This window comes from Pleurodeles waltl, chromosome 3_1, assembly GCF_031143425.1.
Source record: "Pleurodeles waltl isolate 20211129_DDA chromosome 3_1, aPleWal1.hap1.20221129, whole genome shotgun sequence".
NCBI lineage: Eukaryota > Metazoa > Chordata > Amphibia > Caudata > Salamandridae > Pleurodeles > Pleurodeles waltl.
In genome coordinates, this window is record NC_090440.1 from 460,940,849 (window position 1) to 460,963,162 (window position 22,314).

Here is a 22,314-nt window from a genome sequence, read left to right on the forward strand (position 1 = left end):
AGTTACTCATGAGTTAAAAAGTTTACCCCTGGGAACCTTAACCACATTGGCTAGAGAGAGTCTAGGAGTCACCACTTTCTACTGGCTAGAGAAATCCATAAAAGAACTGTTTGGTTCAGAAGACGAGCGGTCCTTGTCTGCTGTAATCTGAGAAGATCTTTAAAGGATGTGGCCTTCTCCCTCTTGTGACCAGGACAAAGAAGTGGCCTTCTAGGGTTAGTTGGATGACCTCATGTGCGGCTACAAGGACACATCAATCTGCAAGAGGCCTTTTTTCTGAAGGGACTTTTCCCTGAAGATACCAGTTCATCAGTACTGACTGGTCCATGCTGGTGGCCTGTGCTAGAATTAATCCTTGCATGAAAAAGATTCCTCTCCTGGAAACCTCAGAAGTGACCAAGAGAATTAGCTGTAAAAGTTCTAAAAAGCTGGGATTTAAAAGATTTGTGGGCTTCTAAGACCTCCAGAACATTAGTGAGAATTAATGGCAAAGGTGCCTGAATTCAATCCCTCTTCACTGGGGGCATCTTCAATCTTGCATCAGTGGAGGATTTCAGTCCAATAATAAAGAGTGAGTCAAAACAGAAAATCTTTGACCAAGAAAAAACTGTTTGAAGTACCACAAACTTGCTTCATCAGTGTCTACTACGTTCATCAACTATCATTTGAGCTTAGTACTTTTCAGTGCTATTTGTTAAAACTTTTACAATTCTAACCTCCAGCTCCCCTTATTGGATTTTTTAAATTTACTCTTTTTGTTTTAATGATGTTTGGGGTTCACTCTTACAAATTAGTGTTAATATTCGTTGAGATGGGTGAACACCCACCCCAAATAATAATCTACTTTCTTACAGTCCTCTACTGGCAGTTATCTGAAATGGTAGAAAAGGTGTTAGCAGAAACAGCAGATGACATCATAAGTGACCAGTTAGGGTCCCGGACATTTGAATTCTTCATTCTGAGGAAGAACATTGATAGTGGTGTGTTCCTATCCACCTGTCTCTGTTGAGAACAGATTGGACCCTGTCCAGGAAGACAATCAAAGTTGCTTTCCCTTATTTAATTAAGGCAGCCACATGGGTGGGGGAATTAAAAATTTAATGCATTGATTCTGGGGTGCTGTCATCTCCTAAGACTCCCATACCTGGGTGTCTTAAGAATGTTTATGGTGATACTGGATGTGCTAGAAAAGACTTGGGTTAACTGTGTGTATTTAGGACTGATTTAGAAGTTATCACCAAATACTGTTGTGTATGATAGGAGAAAAGCTTCTCTTACCTAGCAAAACCAAACACAAATGGATTTGGAGAAAGAAGAGAGAGAACTGGTTCTGAATGAGGACTTGGAGAATGTTCCCCATTGTACCAAAAATTTTAAAATGATGTTTAAGTGGTTCTCAAGGGTGGGATTAGCTGGCCTCCTGCACCTCAAGGAGAAGAAAGGAAAAGTTCACCACGTAAGAAAATCCAGCAGATCACATTGGACATGGACCTGTACTTGACCCTCAGGCTGGAGCCAGTGATTAGGCCTGCCTCTTAAAACTGCTTACCCTTGTATTACCCTGGAACCCTCCTCCATCTGTTATGTAAATCTAGGATTGTCCACAAAGACGTTATTCAGCATAATCAGAAATTGCTACTACAGACTGTCACACAAGGTACAGTATTGCAATTTTTCCACTTTTGGATCAGTAGCTGGTGACACTCAAGAAGAGCACCAGGAACATTAGAAGCATTCGACTAAACACTCTCTTTAATCCTAAGTGAATTCTTTGGATTTCTTGTTCAAAATGTTTTTGTCCTTATGATCTTGTTTCAATCACTATATTTGTCTTTCTTTTACTGAATGGGTTTTGGAATTTTGTTTTTCTACTTTAATCTTGCTAAGGTACTGCATTTCTCTAGGGAACATTCTGCTACTTCTTGCCACTGCTAATTGGTGTTAAAGTCAGGTATTCTTGCAAAAGTGTTTTACCTAAAAGCTACGCCACAGTTTGACACTAAAATTGTCATAGGTAAAACTTGCTATTCCCCATTTTATAAAGCAGAATCTCATCTTTACATTTTGGAAAATTGCTAAAATAAATTTTCCACAGAATCTGCCTCTCAATAAGTTAGTTCTCCATAGTGCTGAAAATACATACCCTCTACTTTCAAGTACAATGAGACCATCTGTTAGTGACTCTTGTTTTCTAAACTTTCCTTCCCAATGCATAACAAATATTAAGACCAATGACATTTGACTGAAAACAAGAGTAGGGTCATCTAGTTTGGAATTGTTGGTAAATCATTCAATTTCTTTATGTCTCATATAAATATCAATTCTAAACAGTATTGTTGCGGACGCAATTCCAAGATTATGGATTACTTGACATCATGCCCAAACATTACTTAATGTTTTGTTGCTTTCAAAAACACAAAGTATCAATGTACTTCATCCAAGACTCACAAATTGTATTTCTGTAATTTAGAGCATTATTTCAAAATCATAATTCTGCATACCCGATAGCCAACATCTTCCAGAAGAACATCCTTGTCCACCACACAGCCAGCTTGCCACAATGTTTCTTTAATACTACAGCCATATAAAAAGACATTTTTCTTCTGGGAATGACCATGGAAGTCACAGAACACCTGCAGTTGTAAAAATAGAAGACATTAATTACATGATTAGAATATTTTAATACACTGTTGTAGCAGAAAAGTGGCTTTCTATCTACATGTGATTATATGCAACATCTATTTAATGGACCATGATGTCTTCACTGTGAAAATATTAATTTTTACTAGCAAATTTCAGCACAATTAAAAAAAAAAATGTAAAATGCATTAACACATGAAAGAGATACTTGCAGGATACTGTTTCAAGTAGACAATTTTCATCAAGTTAGACATTTTCTTCCTGAACCAGTCTTTCAAGACTGAAACTTCATAAAAAACATATTATGCACAATTTCACAAATTGTATGTAACACAAAATTTACAAATTGTACTGGCATAATTAAAATTTCACCCAGGTCTAGTTGTAATACCTTCTAGCTAAGCAGCGAACACATAAGCATGTGTTATATGATCCTGAATATTCCTATGAAGTGATGTGTCCTAACGTTGTGATCTGACCTATCAACTTATGTATGTTGAGAGGTTCCCATTCTGATTCCTTTAAGGACAAATGATTAGGTTGGTACTGAACAGTGCTGCTTGAAGGCAGGGGGAGTTTGGGGTTTTACACCCTCTTTATAAATACATTTTCTGATAAATAGCTGGGTACAAGTGGTTTGGGTCAGAGATTTTTACATGCACAGACAAAAACGTAGACATAGGCCCTCATCCGCCGCCCGCCTTGGTTGGACCTGTGGCCTGAAACCCGCAAGCTGCATTACAACATCCCCACTGGGCCGCTGGGCGGAAACCGAGTTTCCGCCTGCCTGCCCACCGGGATGTCGGCCATAACATTGCAGCTGGCTCCTAATGGAGCCGGCGGTGGTGCGGCCGTGCGACGGGTGCAGCTGCACCCGTCGCGCTTTTCACTGTCTGCTGGGCAGACAGTGAAAAGCAGGGTGGGGCTGTGCCTGGGGGCCCCTGCACCCCGCATCTCCCCTTCCCGCCAGCCTTTCCATGGCGGTCTCTACCGCCATGGAAAGCCTGATGGGAAGGGGAGTCATAATCCCCAGGGCAGCCGGGACAACAATGGCGGGAAACCGCCGGTCCCGGTGGTGCAACCGCGGTGCTACCGCCACGGTCATAATATGGCAATTTTTACCGCCAGCCTGTTGTTGGTACAATCGCCAAAACAACCCTGGCGGTCTTTGACCACCAGGGTGGTAATGAGGGCCAAAATGTAATTGTGGTTGCTGGAGAAACTGAAGTTCACCCACCCCCAATCTCACTGATCAGGTTACACTCTGCTTGAAGGTAAGCATTGTTATGTTTATAATAACGGTGTAGAGCTGGACATGATGAAGTGCAGATCAGAATGTCATTGAAGGTCAGGACATGCAAATGATTAGCAGAATATCATTAAGGGGCAATAAGAAAATAAAAGGTGAACAGTGTGGCATGGCACTGAGAGGTGGCTGTGACTGCTAAAGCATTTCTTCCCTAAGGATATGCTTTAAATGAGGTCAATAAATATTTTCAAACAGCATGTAGAGGTGGAGAAATAATTCAATCAAGATCCTTTCAAACAACACAATAATTTAAAATGACAGTATGATCCATATGGCCACACAAATAAAACTGCACTTTTATTACAAGCTCAGACTCAAAGTCATGTCGACAATACTCAAAACAAAGTTATAAAGATATAGAACATCATTGGTTGACCGAGGCAATAGGAAAGATTCAAACAAACAAACATCAAAAGGACTAAACATTCAACCACGAAAATACTAAAGAGCAAAAATATAATCTAATGGGTAGTAATAAAGAACTATTCAGTTCTTTTAGGCATTAAGGCAATTCAAAAGTCATCTAAGCTTAGCTAGCTAGGGCAACAAAAAAGGACAAAACCTATTTGAAAAAATGACATCTGGGGCAAAAGGTGTGTAACCAAAGTTAGCAAAAAGTAAGAAAAAAGAGAAGGCATCAGCATTTCAGAAGTTTGGTCAAGAGGTTTCTTCTTGGGGTCAGGAGAAAAAATTATAAGTCTCAGCAAAGCATTGTGATAAAGGGTAAGGATAGAGAGGTCTATACCTCTCAGAGTCCAAGGAATCCACCAAGAAGGGTGGAATGAAGAAGACTGGCCAAAGTCCGACTGGGAAACGGTATATCAAAGTCCATAGTGCAAGATGATTCACTCATCCATCACTCCACGAGTCAGAAGGTGTCATCTGTCCAATCAAAGTCAATCATATGTCATGGGACTGCAACATCAGTAAAGATTCCCATTACCAATATTTGGAAGGCACCCACCTTAGCTCATCCGTGCAGGTTGAAACAAATGTAGAACTTTTACTTCCATAGTTCCTGAATGTACTGAGCTCAAGGTTAATTTCTCAGGCTCCCTTTGTGTAAAACAATAGGTCATCTATTTCCAAGCTAGCATTTCATGAGAGCCAAGGCTGAAAAGAATGGCATGTGAGCAGGAATGCCTAAATGTATTTCTACACAGTCAGGAAACAGGGCCTGCAGGCCTCACTTAGGCTAAGTAAAGTTAATTAAAATGGCACATTAATTATGGCAAAACAAGGCTCATATATTAATTCAATCATGAATTCATCATTAATAAGCTTTGTCAATGTTCATGTTACAGTAGATTTAAAATGAAACACCTCTGTTTACATTTCATTAAGTAAGTATAGTACAGATCTGCATTTTTGACTTTTGCATGTAACTTTTAAAACATTTCTCTTCAGGAATCTATTGTCGTTTTAGAACACACTCATATTTATAATGAGAAGGAGTCATTTGGTATTGAATTATTTGGTTATACATGAAGGTTTAGGGCTATACCACCACACTCAAAATTGCTAGTCTACAGTGAATGAACATTAATGTAGCTTTCAGTGCACCACTTTCCAACTAATGTATTAAAGTTGATGTTACCGAAATGCAAAGATTGTCACCTATGGATGATTGCTGTGACTTTAAAAGTAGCAATAATATTTCTGCTACATCAATCCCCCCATGTTGGTGAATTAAGCCATCACATCAGATTACAATTTCTTATTTTTAATGAGACAGATCAAAATCTTTGAAGTCGTTCAAGGAAAGATCTTCTGGACTCCACTAACTGCTCAATGTCACTGCAGCATATGCTTTTCCTAGTGTAACGGGAGTGCCGCCGAACACAGCTCCCAAACACCTGTCGGGGGAGGAACACAATGGCCCGGGGGCACGAGCGGGAACCTCCCTGCCATGACGTATGACGCTGAGGGCGTCATAAACATCAGAATAGAAGACGGACGAGAGAGATCGGGGAAAAAAAAGAAGGAGGAGCCGAGAACGCGAGGAAGCCGGAGTGAGGAGATCGCCATCGGAGCATCGGAAGAAGAGAGAGAGACCGCCGTGACCGGAGAGCCGACAACGGAAGGGGAAACCGCCATCACCAGGGGGCCGGAGGAAGAGAAGGACACCGTCGAGGCCGGAGAGTCGGTTACAGCGAGGGGAAGCACCGCCATCCGAGTGCCCGGGACGGAGGAAGAGACCCAGAAGTCAGGACGCCTCGAGGGAAGGAGGAACCACTGGGCAACTCCCGGCCCAGACGAAGAGAAATCGGGAGACCACCCAAGTGCCGGCCGCGCCCCGGGAGGGACGTGGCCCTCCCAGGTACGTCTATACCCTGCCTGGCAGACCCTGTCAGGCTGGCTGACAGGGAAAAGAGGGAGGGGGGGGGAAGAAAGGGAGGACGGGAAGACCTCGTGAAAGAAGGGGACTTAGCAGAAAAGGAGAGGGGGACCTAAACTGCTTTAACCCACGGACAGGGACACCACCCGAGAAACCCTAAGAAAAGGAAAGAAAGGGGTTTTCTTGGAGTAAAAAGGAAATAAGGGCACAATAACCACAGAGTGATACCCACCACCAGCACCAGCCCTACCTAGTCCACACCACCCTACTAACCCCTGGTTGAACCCTTGTCTTGCCCCTAATTTATTCACTTACCTGATTACTTTTATTTTTCTTTTTTTTTCTTTTGGGAACACGGGAGATCGGAGGACGGAAAAACCAGACCGCCTCAAGACGGAACCAAGACACCACCAGAGACTGCAAAACCCAAGAAGGGCTTTGGGGAAACAGAAAATAGGGCTAATCTTGTGGAAAGAAACAAGAGAGAATTGGCCAACTTTAAATAAAACAGTTATTATTCCGTCAAATAGTGGTGCCAGTCGCATTCTTCCAATATCTTACATCCTTCCGATAACGAACCCATTTACAGTGGTGTCAGAAGTGGGATATTGGAACAGGCGACAGGAGAACCCTAGAAAATGGAGGGTACGCCCACAATGGCGGATATGATGCAGCAACTAGCTAAGGGGCAACGCCATCTGCAAATTGTATGGGAGGAGCAACAGAAGGCAGCCAAGGTGGAAAGGGAGGCTCTGCAAAACGCGCTTAAAAGTCAGGCTACTATCATGGCCAACAATCAGTTGGTACATGACAACGCGATAAAGACATTGACGGATACCATTGCAGCAACTCGGGTACATCCAAATGTACCTAGTTCTGTTTTGCAGAGATATCAGGAAGGCGAAGACCCCGACGCCTTCTTTACTAACTTTGAACGCGTCGCCATTTCAGCCACCTGGCCGCAGGAAAGATGGGGTCAATATATCGCTCCCTTATTAACCGGGACCCTCCAAGCAGCATACCAAGCGGTTAACCCGGGTGGGACAACACCCTATCCGGACATCAAGAAGAGCATCCTAGAAAGGGTCGGCTTTGATACAGAACACTATCGGGTTCGCTTCAGGAAGGCCAAGTGGGGCCCCTCTGAGAACCCTCGAGCTTTATATTTTAGGGTCAAAGATTTAGGTCTCAAATGGCTTGGACCCATAGGGACGAATAGGGAAGATGTTATTGAGGCCGTTCTCCTAGAACAGTATCTAGACGCCCTACCCGCCAATACTCGCCATTGGATCAAGCAGCACCCGAACCCCGACACGAATACTACTATTGAGCTGGCCTGTGCTTTCCACCGCTCCCTCGAATTCAAAACACCCCTTCCGCAGTTGTTACCTCAACCAGTTAGGCAAAACACGGGACAATCCGCAGCCTCGGGGAAAAGGCCGATAGAGGAACTGGGAAGGTTACGAGGGATAGAGAAGCCCTATGGACAGCAACCCCAGTGTTTTAGTTGTGGGGAATGGGGACACATTGCCCGATTTTGCCCGCTGAAGTCCGGAAAACCCGAACCCATGGAAATAGGGGTTACGAGAGGCCGGGTTTTCTACACCGGGGGGAAAGATACCCAATACAAAAAGATACTGTCCATTAATGGGAGGGACACCGTAGCGCTCATCGACTCCGGATGTAGTCAGTCCGTAATCAGAGCGGATCTGATTGCCGAGCATACACTTGACCCAGGTTTCACAGTATCCATATGTTGTATTCACGGGGAAACAAGAGAATATCCCCTAATATGGACTACCCTTTTTTGGGAAGGTACAAATACCCCCATACGGCTGGGGGTAGTTGAACGGTTGGTGGAAGAGGCCATCATAGGAACAGACTTTAAAGACTTTCCGATCCTTTTGGACAGCACACAGAGCAAGAAAGACCTGGATGCCTGGTTGGGAAGCACCCCTTTTTCTGAATTACCCATACCAGCCCCGGCGATCCGCTATAAACCCACTAAAAGAGAAAAACGAGAAGCCAGGAAGTCCTATAGAAGAGAGGATACAAACCACGATAGAGATAACGCACAGGTATTCGCCCTCGTTGGTCTTCCGCCCTTCCGATGTAGTCAAAGGGACGATCCCAGTTTGATCCACGCCTGGAGAAGTGCCAAACCTCGAACCATAGATGATAAGGGTCCCTCCTTTGTGATCAATAAAAATCTGTTATATCGGATCACCAGTAACGAGAGAGGGGAAAAGAAACAGTTACTGATTCCCGAACCCTATAGGCAGCAGGTGTTGCATCTAGCCCATAATCAGCCGGGGGGGGGTCATTACGGGAGAGAAAAAACAGAGGAATACCTATTAAGGAAATTCTACTGGCCTGGGGTTTTTTCCCATATCAGAAAGTTCTGTCAGCAATGTCCTAGATGTCAGTTGATAGATCCCGGACCCAGGAAAAAAGCCCCCCTACATCCTCTTCCCATTATTGACGTACCGTTCTCTAGAGTAGGAATGGATCTAGTCGGGCCCCTCCTACCGTCTTCCAAGGGATACCGTTACATTCTAGTATTGGTCGATTACGCCTCTAGGTATCCGGAAGCTATCCCCCTAACTAGTATTAGCACTAAAAGTGTCGCCAACGCCATGATAGGTTTCTTCTCACGAATAGGGTTTCCCCGAGAAATATTGACGGACCAAGGGACCCAGTTTATGTCCAACTTGATGGCTCAGATTTGTCAATTATTAGGGATACGACAGATAAGGACAGCGGTTTATCATCCCCAGACAGACGGACTAGTAGAAAGGTATAATCGCACCCTGAAAACCCTTCTGAGGAAAGCGATCTCCGAGTCAGGTAAAGATTGGGACAAGAAACTTCCCCTAGTGTTATATGCCGTCAGAACCCATGAACAAGCATCTACAGGACATAGTCCATTCGAACTGCTGTTTGGGCGACAGCCTAGGACCCTATTAGACATGGCAGCTGAGTTATGGGAGGAAGACGAAAGCGGGGAGAAACCTCTCCTAGAGTACACCAGTGAGTTAAAGTCCCGACTACAAACGATATGGGAAGATGTGAGAGGGCACATGGAAAAAGCTCAGGAGAAACAGAAGCGTTATTACGATAGGAACACTCAAATGAGATCTTTTGTAGAGGGAGACCAAGTATTAGTGCTTTTACCCAGTTCAGACAATAAACTTTTGGCAAAATGGCAAGGCCCATATAAAATAATAAAAGCAGTAACTCCGGTTACCTATAAACTACAACTCGCGACTAATCCCAACCGATTTCAAATCTTTCATGTTAACTTACTAAAAAGATGGGAGGAATCTCAAGTAGACCAAAATATAAACTGTTTAGTTAACACAGTAAAAGAGCTAGAAATAGGGTGGTGCCCCACAGACCCCCCCTCAAAGGGCGATATACCCCTCCGAAATGCAGAGTTAACAGTGCAACAGAACCAACAACTAAACCAACTCCTTAATGCGCACCCCCACGTGTTTTCCCCTGTTCCAGGTAAAACAGAGCTAATCCACCACCAGATTATAACCCAACCGGGTAAAATAATCCGGTTACGTCCCTATCGCATTCCCGAAGCGAGGAAGGTCATAGTTGAAGAGGAGGTAAAAAGGATGTTAGATTTGGATATTATAGAGCCGTCCCAAAGCCCCTGGTGATCCCCGGTGGTGTTAGTGCCAAAACCGGACGGATCCATACGCTTTTGTATCGACTTTAGACAAGTCAATGCCGTGTCCCAATTTGATACATATCCTCTTCCCAGGGTAGACGAACTTATAGAACGGCTCGGTAAAGCCAAATACATGTCTACCCTGGACCTAACAAAAGGATACTGGCAGATTCCTTTAGCTAAAGCCGATAAAGAAAAAACGGCGTTCTCCACCTCTTCCGGTCTATATCACTTTAAGGTACTCCCTTTTGGACTGCATGGAGCCCCCGCCACTTTTCAGAGACTCATCGATACTATATTACGACCACATACCAGATACGCGGCCGCCTATCTGGATGACATCGTTATTCATAGCGAAACCTGGGAAGACCATTTAAACCATGTAGGACAGATCTTTAAAGCACTGTCGGCGGCCGGATTGACCGCCAATCCTTCCAAGAGCCGACTGGCTTTCAATGAAATTCCCTATCTGGGTTATCATATTGGGAAGGGGAATATCAGGCCCCAAATGAGTAAAATAGAAGCCATTTTACGTATAAGCGCACCCACCACAAAGAAAGAGATCCGATCCTTCCTCGGACTAGTGGGGTATTATCGAAGATTCATACCCCACTACTCTACAGTGGCCGCCCCCCTCACTGACCTCTTGAGGAAGGGTCAACCCAAGAACATCACGAGTCTAACCGGTCCACAATCACATAGCTACCGTACCTTGCAACGGTGTCTAACCACGCAACCCGTATTAAAATGCCCTGAATTCAGTCGTCCCTTCCATCTCCAAACGGATGCCTCGGACGTAGGCCTGGGTGCAGTACTGTTCCAAAAAGATGAAAATGAGATAAGCCATCCGGTGGTCTTCATTAGTCGTAAGCTATTTCCACGGGAACAGAACTATCCCATAATAGAGCGTGAGTGCCTGGCCATTAAATGGGCTGTTGAAAGCCTTCAATATTATCTCCTAGGGAGGTCCTTCCTTTTATATACCGACCACGCCCCTCTTACCTGGCTCTCGAGGTATAAGGACACCAACGTTCGCATTTTAAGATGGTTTATGGAGCTCCAACCTTTCTCCTTCCAGGTTTGCCATCTCCCTGGAGACCTTATGGGACAAGCAGACTATTTGTCTCGATTTCCGGGACCTGGGGGGCTCGAACAGCCCCATCCAAGGGAGGGGATGTGTAACGGGAGTGCCGCCGAACACAGCTCCCAAACACCTGTCGGGGGAGGAACACAATGGCCCGGGGGCACGAGCGGGAACCTCCCTGCCATGACGTATGACGCTGAGGGCGTCATAAACATCAGAATAGAAGACGGACGAGAGAGATCGGGGAAAAAAAAGAAGGAGGAGCCGAGAACGCGAGGAAGCCGGAGTGAGGAGATCGCCATCGGAGCATCGGAAGAAGAGAGAGAGACCGCCGTGACCGGAGAGCCGACAACGGAAGGGGAAACCGCCATCACCAGGGGGCCAGAGGAAGAGAAGGACACCGTCGAGGCCGGAGAGTCGGTTACAGCGAGGGGAAGCACCGCCATCCGAGTGCCCGGGACGGAGGAAGAGACCCAGAAGTCAGGACGCCTCGAGGGAAGGAGGAACCACTGGGCAACTCCCGGCCCAGACGAAGAGAAATCGGGAGACCACCCAAGTGCCGGCCGCGCCCCGGGAGGGACGGGGCCCTCCCAGGTACGTCTATACCCTGCCTGGCAGACCCTGTCAGGCTGGCTGACAGGGAAAAGAGGGAGGGGGGGGAAGAAAGGGAGGACGGGAAGACCTCGTGAAAGAAGGGGACTTAGCAGAAAAGGAGAGGGGGACCTAAACTGCTTTAACCCACGGACAGGGACACCACCCGAGAAACCCTAAGAAAAGGAAAGAAAGGGGTTTTCTTGGAGTAAAAAGGAAATAAGGGCACAATAACCACAGAGTGATACCCACCACCAGCACCAGCCCTACCTAGTCCACACCACCCTACTAACCCCTGGTTGAACCCTTGTCTTGCCCCTACTTTATTCACTTACCTGATTACTTTTATTTTTCTTTTTTTTTCTTTTGGGAACACGGGAGATCGGAGGACGGAAAAACCAGACCGCCTCAAGACGGAACCAAGACACCACCAGAGACTGCAAAACCCAAGAAGGGCTTTGGGGAAACAGAAAATAGGGCTAATCTTGTGGAAAGAAACAAGAGAGAATTGGCCAACTTTAAATAAAACAGTTATTATTCCGTCAAATAGTGGTGCCAGTCGCATTCTTCCAATATCTTACATCATTCCGATAACGAACCCATTTACACCTAGTCTCCAAGTTCTTCCTTTCTTTTTCCTCTTTTTGCTCTCATCTCTTTCATCTTCATGTATAACTTGTAGAGACCAAGTGCAACCAAGACACACAAAGCTATGACACTGCCCACAATTTCTTTCCCTAAATTTTCAAACCAACTTCCAACTGCTGAAAAAACCCTACCTATAGCCTCCCGGATGGCTGCTGTCTCTAACACCTTCAGGTCTTTTTTCAGGCTTGTCATATTCACAATATACTTTCTCAGCTCCTTTCTAATTATTTGGAATGTAAGTGCACCACTGTTAAACTTGCAACATCTTGCAAACTCTGCCCTCTTTCACAAGAAGGATGTCTAACACAAGTCGATTTTGTAAAGCCATTGATCTTATGGCAACCCTTTCTGTGTCTACCAAGAAGAAGGCATCTGTTGCATCTGTAGAGAACTTCTTTACAATTGTTGACAACTTCCTTATCGTGTGATCATTCAGGATCACTCCCACAGACAGAATTATCCAAACCAAAAATATCTCCTACAATCTCTGAGGCACTGGCACCGCTTTTGACTCTATTTCACTTCTTATCCCAAACAACAGTATTGAAATGCTGAGCATGCTAAATGTTTGGAAAGACTACTCCTAGAAAACATGTTCCACACCATCCTTTGGGTAGCTTATAAAAAGCAATTTGCCACAGATTAAATAAACTTCTGCTATGGCAGGGTCCTGTCCAGCTAACATGAATGTCCAAATACTCTTGAACAAAAAAACAATATCTACATTCATCAGTGCCTACATATTGTGTATCAGTTGTTTTACTTTGGTCCATATACACATAGCTTTCCTACATGTTGCCAATCAAAGGCAAGAGATTTTTGACTCTCTGCTAATAAATGAGTTTCTTCTTCTCTACCCCAACTATGTAGCACTGCTCCGTTCTCTACTTAGCTTTCATTGTTCTTGTTTTGTCTTCAACTTGCCCTACAAACTCCTTTTCTAATGGGGTAATAATACAGGTCAGATTGTTCCTATGGGGATAGACTGTACCAAATCTTAATTAAGGTTCAACAAATCTCCCACTGTGTCAATGTTCTTAGCTTTGGAAATGTTGCTCAAATGTTTTGTGATGAGGACAATTGAGAAAAATGATTCATAGTACAAATAATAAAACTGGAAATACCCTTGCTGTCAGCAATACATTTCATAAGTTAAGGGGATACTATGAAAAGTGATTCCCTCACTAATTGATGAAAGTAACTTGGTGCAAACGTGACAATCTTTAATTTCCATAGTATTTACAAATTCATATAGCAACTTATACATTTGTAAACAGATCACCTATGGATCTGCATGTAAATCTTTCTCATTTTAACATGGACTTCTTGTTAGCTACACGGCTTGTAAAGCTCAGGGAACCTGTGGATTTAACCTATTCTGAACTAATAGGTGTGGGCAAACACAATCCAATGTCACAACTAACTCTCCTCCACATAAGTAGTTAAGCTTACTACTCTTACTTCTACTTGACTCCATGAGTTCTCTAATTTATAAATCGAAATTCAAAAAGGTATAAAGGTAAAAATGCAAATTGTGACAGCAAAAATATCAACTGTCTCTTTCAGTCCTATTTATTTGTGAGCAAAGCAAAGAAAAAATTAAAATAAAACTTTTTTTTCTTCTCCCGAGTTCAGGAGTTAGATTAAAAAAAGATTCTTTGCATTGCTACAAGGTACATCAAATGTCTCTGATAAAGTTCATATTTCTCTAACAAATGCGCAGTACAAAAATCACCAATGAACACATACAGAATATAATGTTTACATTCATCAATGTTCAGTTCTGCCACAGGAATGAATTGAAGAATGTTCACCTGGCTATGTATTATTAAAGCAAGAGGTTGTAAATTCCTTCTCATTCACTTCAAAATATGTGCATTCAGGAACTATGTACTTTTGACTAAGAACTCTCATTCTCTTTGATCTTTGAGCTACTGATTTGTCAGCATCACTGTCATTCTGACCAGATTCTTCAGTTTCTTGTAGTATCTTAGGGGGCACACTCACTAATGGCACAGTTTTCTCATTTGACCATTTGTGTCTGGGTGCAACTTTTTTTGATACAACACTAGGCCCTTCATCAGCATCTGAGTTTTGCAGAGCCAACTTCTTTTGTCTCGATCATTGTGTACTGACCACTGCTGCTGACTCGCTCAGACCCCTTCAGACCGCAATTGTGCTGTATCAGCCACCTGCACATCACCACTGGCTTGATCAAGCTGATCCCTCCAACTTACTGTAATCAACCCTTCGGGGACAGGTGCTTTATCCTTAAGGGGACCTCAAACTTTGCAAGTGTCACTAGCATGTACCCAGTTTGGGAAGCTCAGCACATTTCACAGCCCTTGTAGTTACCAACACAACCTAGTGTGGCCCCTTCCAAAGCAGTTCGACACAGGACTTTTTCTCATGCTTTCTGACCATTACCCAGTCACCTTGGCACCGATCATGGCAGAACTCCTGCTGCAGTTGGACGGTAGCTTCCCCGACCTGACAAAGCACAGAATGCAGAATAGGTAGTGTTAAAAAGTTCAATCTGATCTGGGGGGATCATCTCTTAGATAAGTTTGGCTGATTTTTTTTTTGTTTCATTTCCTGAAAGTGGCAATGTATCTTGTTGTGTATTGATGTTTCTTTTCCTGATAATAAAATTTAAAAAAAAACAACTTCATCAGTTAGCAGGATTTTGTATTACCATTCTGGCCATACTGAATATGACCTTCCTACTCCTTTCAGATCAGCAGCTACCACTTCAATACTGTATGAGGGCAGCACCAATTTTAGCCTATGAAGGGAGCAGGCCTCACAGTAGTGTAACAACGAATTTAGGAGTTTTACACTACCAAGACATGTAAACTACACAGGTACATGTCCTGCCTTTCACCCACACCGCACCTTGCTCTAGGGGTTACCTAGGGCACACATTAGAGGTGACTTATATGTAGAGAAAGGGGAGGTTTAGGCTTGGCAAGTACATTTAAATGCCAAGTCGAGGTGACAGTGAAACTGCACACACAGGCCTTGCAATGGCAGGCCTGAGACAAGGTAAAGGGGCTACTTAAGTGTGTGGAACAACCAGTGCTGCAGGCCCACTAGTAGCATTTAATCTACAGGCCCTGGGCACATATAGTGCACATTACTAGGGACTTATAAATAGATTAAATAGTCCAATCAGGTATGATCCAAGGTTACCATGTTTAAAGGGAGAGAGCATATGCAAGGTAAAGGGGCTACTTAAGTGGGTGGCACAACCAGTGCTGCAGGTCCACTAGTAGCATTTAATCTACAGGTCCTGGGCACATATAGTACACATTACTAGGGACTTATAAGCAGATTAAATAGTCCAATCAGGTATGATCCAAGGTTACCATGTTTAAAGGGAGAGAGCATATGCACTTTAGCACTGGTTAGCAGTGGTAAAGTGTGCAGAGTCTAAAAGCCAGCGAAAACAGTGTCCAAAAAGTGGAGGGAGGCAGGCAAAAAATTAGGGGTGACTACCCTAAGGCTGTCAGGTCTAACATACACAATTTATTTTTTGTAGGAATCAGGAAGGAGTTCTGTTCCCACAATCCTCTTTTCAATGCTCTCAACCAATAGTAGTGGGGCACTCTGTGTCGTAGACCACCAATATGAGCATGGGTTCACACCAACTGACCAATACCAGCTCTCCACACAGTCAATCTTACACCTTGTAGCAGCTCACCCAGCTTTACAATTTCTTACACACACTCACTCTTTGGGCAAACCTAATGCAAAATATAGCAAGCAAAAGCCAAACACCCTATCTGCTCAATACAGGATAGGATAACAAAACACTTTAAAGCAGTATGAAGCTATAACTTTCAAAATTACAAAATGGATTAGACTTGACCAGCAAATCTCACTCTGGTTAAAACAGTTCCTCCATGTGTGCTTAGGATTCACTTAATACCAATCAAACACGTTCTCCTAAGGAAAACTATTTGCACTGTTGAAGACATCTCACAAGAAGCATCTTACATTACAGACAATAAATTAACCGAGTGTCTTCTACACATGTGTGTTATACCGGGATCTTAAGCCACAGCAGAACCCTTCAACTACAACAACTGCTCCTAACATTAAGCGCCACAATGACACTGGTGCAGAAACTCCACAAAACACTTCCCAACATTACACTCTTTAGCCAGAGCACCGTAAGTGCAAGGTGATGGAAAAGATTCAAACAAACTAACATCAAAAGTCATTTAGCTAGCTAGGGCAAGGGAAAACCCTACAAATTAACATGTGCTGGGTTAAAATACATGTGGACAAAAGTAAAAATAAAAAGGACAAAAAGAATTTGATAAAATTACATCTAGGGCAAATAGTGACTAACCAAAAAGTAAGGCGTTAGCATTTCAAAAGCTCCGTCAAAAGTCTTCTTCTTGGGGTCAGGAGAAAAAGTTCTAAGTCTCAGCAAAGCATTGTGATAAAGGGTATGGCTAGATAGATCTGTATCTCTGAGTCCAACAGGGGTCCAGCAAGAAGGGTGGAATGAAGCAGACTGCCCCAAGGAATAACTGGGAAATGGTATATTGAAATCCATAGTGCAAGATAATTCGCTCATCCATCACTCTGCATGACTTGAAATGTGTACCCTTTTTCACCAAGTACAGCATACATATAAGCACTCATAAACAAACACACAGATAATATTACTAACAGTTGTTTATAGAACATGGCATTAAGGGGCACAGGGTATTACTAAGTACCTTGATGGGGCAAAAGGTGATGTGCACAAAGGGAGAACTAGGGGATGTGGGCCATGGTAGAAGTGGTGATGCATCTCAGGTGAGTGTTGTGTGATCCATCTCACCGGAGCACCTCGCAGTGAGGTGTCTCTTGAGAGCTTGGCACTGTACAGGAGATGAGCCCTTGGGACTTCATGTATGGTTTGGCAGTAACAGCTATCAGCCAGAATTAGAGAATGCGTCATCTGCTCCTTCCTCTGTTCTCTCTCCATGCAGCACATGTGCTGGAAAGAACAATTTTACAAGTGTCCCGTTTTATGGGGGGCTGTGCCATGCCATTTCCTCCTCCATGGAGCAATAAAACAATAATCCCAATGGACTGGGTAAAAACTCTAAGCACGTCATGAGCATTGTTTTTGATTTTCTAAAACAAACCCTTGCTTTAGTAGGTTGCCTCTGGAAAGCAAAAAAAAAAAAAAAGCGATGACTGCTCCGCCATGTTTTCGTGGAATAGTTTGCGAGGCTGCATCCTTTTTATTTCACCAAAGCTGCTACTGCTTACTTCCACAGTTTTGCTATTTTTAAGCACTGTATTTGATTGTACATAAAATATTAACCTCAGAAAATCTGGGTTAGTTCCCACTAATCTGAGATGTTCCCAGTGACTGCTAAACATAGTGCGCTACATTTAACAGATCATTGTATGGTAAATACAGACACATTTGTTTCTAGGTATCCAATAGCAAAAACAATGTCCCCAGCATTTCGAATGTCCAAATCTAAGATTTATTGTAGTGTCATTATGTTAATAATATGACTATAGCAGGGTCACCAAAAATAAGTGTTCGCAAATATGTACACAGCAACTCCATTGCTATTTTTATTTTTTCACATAATGGTATTACTTTTGCCTGCTATATATAGGCGACTTCTCTCTCGAGTGTTAAAGTCAGTGAGGTGAAAACCCCCGCATGAGTGATATCCTTCCACGAAATATGTTTGTCTTCTAGAGCCATTGTTGTTATACTTTAGGACCCATCTTTTTAAATTTCGAACTAGAAGTCATATTTCGTTCCTAGAGATTAAGGAACGAATTCTGATAAATATCAGTCAATGCAGAAATTCCTTTCAGTGTGCTGCATTGAAATGCTTCCAATTTAAAGAAATATACTTTTTGAAATGTTAACTTATAGCACATGTTTAAATGACTAATTATATACCACGCAGCGTGCAGAGTTCCTGTTTCGCAGCTTAAAGCCAAACCAGTCCAATGGCTGGGCTCCTGCGCAACACTCCCTATTAATGTGCTGCCTGCCCACTATTGTATTATTCAGGAAAGTCCTTCTCCTACTCTGCCAGCAGCATTTCTTAACAAGAACATGGACAGCAGGGGAGAAGACACACAAAATCTCCTGAATTGATAAGTGGTTTTGTGAAGATCTGGGAAGTGTTTTGAGTGGAGCCGAGTGAGAGTCGACAGCCACTTCCCAGTCCCAGCCTAGGACAGTTCAAGAACTGCCTATGCACTCAGCTCAGCCTACAGCGGACGACGGGGAGGGCCAAAGCCCTTTCAGCCTTATGGGCGTTGCACGCCTAGTCGCTTATGTGTTTTTGTTTGTTTTGTGAGGACTCAAGAACCATGTCCCCAAGTCCTAAAATCGCGGCCAGAATATTTTTCTTCACGTTTTGACCACCAATCACAATATGTGGTCCTGCAGGTAATCCAGCAAGACTGGCCAATCAGATGCTTGAAGAGATTCCCCACAGGGGTCCTGCGGAAACAGATCTAAACATTTTTAATTTTAATTTCTCTAAAATGGCTAAACCGAAGTACATGAAAGCACAAAAAGCATGCTTTTTGGATAAATATCTACCTTTATTTCAAATTTGGTGTAATTATATCAGGCCATTATTTTATTATTATGCTTGGGGAAAAATTATTTTAAGCCCCCTCTCTGCCCCGCTTTTTCTCTGTCCCTGCCTGAAGGATTACCCTGAAATGTTCCAGGAATGAGCTGAGGTGGGTGAATATTTTTTTTTGCAATGTTTTGTGAAGATTTGGCAAATGGCACCTAAGTTATTATCAAAAGCAACAACGCTCTTCCTATGGAAACTCTGTCTCATGTGTAACTACACAGTATCAACTGTCACTCTTTGAATATGGGCACACTGTTGCAAAATTCCTTATGAGACAAGCCGAAGCTCCTGTTGACAATAGATTACGCACCAGTTTAAATGTGGGAACATTGTTGAATAATCTAAACTGTTGGATTGAACTTTGGTGACTGGAGTTCAAACATTTTTTGGAGGGTATTCAAAGTTTAAAAAAGTCTTTATTAGCTGCACGAATACTAGCAAAAACAAGGTAATATTCACCACATGTGTGTGACTTGACAGATAAGCTGTATGTCTAGTATGTGGTCAACGGTTATGTCCATTACTATTTGATAAGGGAAAGAAACTTGGTCACAGGTGTGGCATGTTGAATTGCTTCAAGTCCAGAAACCCAATAAGGCTATTAATTGCAAAGATTCACCTGGGTCAAAACACCCAATAAGCTAACCTTCAAAGGACTAAAGACCCGTGCATTGTGCCTGCAGAACCAAGAGAAGTGATTGCAAACCTTGGAGAGTTTGTGAAGCCTAGCCCATGGTCCACAACCCATATGGTAAAATTTCCTTTTTTAAGATACTGCTGAATAAAAAGGCCTGACAAATAGAATTTTACCTAAATATGTGGTATTACTTACTATGCTGTGAATCAGTTCAGACTTTTCAAGAAGTCAACATTAAAAAAATGCTTTGACTGGCATTGAAAAGTTTAAAAGTTAGAGATGCCATGCCAGTTCAAAGATGTTTCTAGATTTTTCTCAAAATTTGGCAAAAACTTACCATGTTTTGTTCCGCCATGCTGCCCAAGAACTCCCAATTATGGTTGAGTCTACCCTGGTGGTATTATCCTACCAGGGTGTGGCTAGACGCGGATGATGAAGCATGTCACTATGAGTGGGTGAGGAGTCTATAACAACTCTTTTTGGACACTGAGGGTAGATCCTGTTAATGGTTTCCTTTATGTACTTTCTTTTCTCCCTTTCTTAATCCCAGCTACTATTTTGAGTTTATTAGTCTTTTGTGGGAGCACGTAACGAGGGGCACATCTCTACTGCAGTGTGATTTTAGAAGTTAGAGATATGACAGTTCAAAGACGTTTCTTGGTTTTACTCAAAATTTGGCAAACGCTTAGCATGTTTTGTTATACCATGCCAGATATACAGGAGAGTTCTATGTATAACATGTGAGAATGATAGTTTGTTGAAGTTTCATGGTGAGTGCATGCATTTATTTCAGACATAATGTGGTAAAAGGTCAAAAGGTTTAGATTTGTAATGTTTACAATGAAATGGATGATTCTGATTGCACTTGGTTTGCGTTTGGAACTAGATATTACATGGGAGGTATTGAAATGGTGCTGCTACATGATGCTATGACATGCCCTTTGAATTTAGTTACATTAGCATGTATAATGTATTTGACAATGGAATTGGCCATATACGAACTTTGAACGTAAGTATATTGTTTTTTAGTGTCATTACCATGTGACTGGTCATCTAATTACTATGACAATGGAAAGGATAGCTGAAGTTACCATGAAAAATATGAACAAGCCTTCAGTATACTACTTAACTGATGTATAAGATGTATACTCACAGTATGAGGTGCCGATTGGGAGGTTCATGTACGAAATCTAATCACTATAGGGATATCGCCTTTTGAACAGAAAAGGGTTTTCATTTTACAGCAATAAAAATATACTTTGAAAAATATATATTTGTGATGTATCCGTGTAGATAAATTGTAACTCATCAGATTATGCATGAATTATACTAGAGAAACTGTGTGAACCCAAATTGAGATTGATGGCCACAAGTAATCTTTCCTTTTTCACTTTTGTAACTAGTTTTTGATGTTACTAATTTCATGCACTTTGGTCTCTTGACTCTTTGTCAGTATTAGAAATTGTCCTACATCTATTTGTTTTAAACTCTTTTTAGCTATGAAATAATTCTTTTTTTTGTGTATAATTTGTATTTTCTTTGTATCTTATTCTACAGCCCTGAAGAAGCTCTTAGTTTAGGAACACAATACAATGGACTTTAATGTACATTTGTTATCTGATGAAAATTAAAGAACACTTTTAAATTGTAAACTTAAATCCTTGTCAACGCACTGTACGTTTAGACTGTGCAGCTCTCCTCTAATTGGATTCATGTTTTGTTTAATCTTAGCATTTGAAATATTTAACATTTGTGTAGATCCGTAAAAGGGAACAGTTAAAGCAGTGGGTCAGAAATGTTCATCTGCTGCATTTCTAGTATTCTGTAGGAATGGTACATTTCGTGCAGCTCTATCAAGAGGAAGCAAACTTAAAAGATTGAGCAAAAACAATTCATGTGCTAGAAGCTTTCCTTCTGTTTCATGACGGCTTGACATTTAGCAGAATGGTAGCAGATGAAGCCCAACGTAGGAATAGAAGGTTTCAGATAGATACATCAATAAAAGGGGCAAAGATGAAGTTGGGCGGGGTAAAAAATCATTGATTTGCAAATACATTTTATGTAGTTTCAGATATCTGCATAACTTTTGGTAAGCACTTAGCATGTTTCAGTTACTCTTGATATTTTGACTTTGATGAAACTCCCCTCCAAGATAGCACAGTTAAAATAAAAGGGTGAAACATTGCTGTTTACATTAGTACTAATATCATTACGTTTTGCAAGCTGTTAGCAAGTTAGGAGAAGTGTAGATACTTCAGGTTTCAATGAGACCCATAGAATTGTGAAGGATAAAACATCTTAGATGCACTGATAGAATTTCATATATCTACATGAAATTTGACAGACACTTGGAATGTTGAAGTTACTTCTGATATGTTGAATGTCACTATCTCCATCAAGGGGTCATGGTTAACAGATGTTAAAAAATGTTAAAATGTTCAACAACTTGGCACTCTTGCATAATCCCTCACAAAATTCATGTTTTTTTTGCCTGTATAGGTTAAGTTAGTATTTTAAGTTAAGCCGATGTAGGGATTGTAGTTTTCCGTCCAGATCTGGAAAACGAGGTCATGTTGAAAGGGAACCAAAATAGTTTTGATTTAATATTTACTTTGACACCATTTGGTGGTAATGTATGAAAGTTGGGTGTTTGTGCAGAACAACTATTGCACACAACCAAATGCTATGTGCCGTGGTTAGTTACACTTTGGTTTTCAATTGGACTGGCCTGTTGATGAGCTTCCCAGTCTACCTTC

At 42.3% G+C, this 22,314-nt stretch overlaps 1 protein-coding gene across 1 annotated transcript in view; it reads right to left on the reverse strand.

Annotated features, from left to right (window-relative positions):
* Positions 1–22,314, reverse strand: part of AGBL1 (AGBL carboxypeptidase 1) — a 2,739,156-nt gene that overhangs the window by 448,868 nt on the left and 2,267,974 nt on the right. The window contains exon 20 of the mRNA XM_069221447.1: positions 2,502–2,633. Coding sequence (XP_069077548.1) covers positions 2,502–2,633 — 132 coding nt within the window. The remainder of the gene's footprint in view (positions 1–2,501; positions 2,634–22,314) is intronic.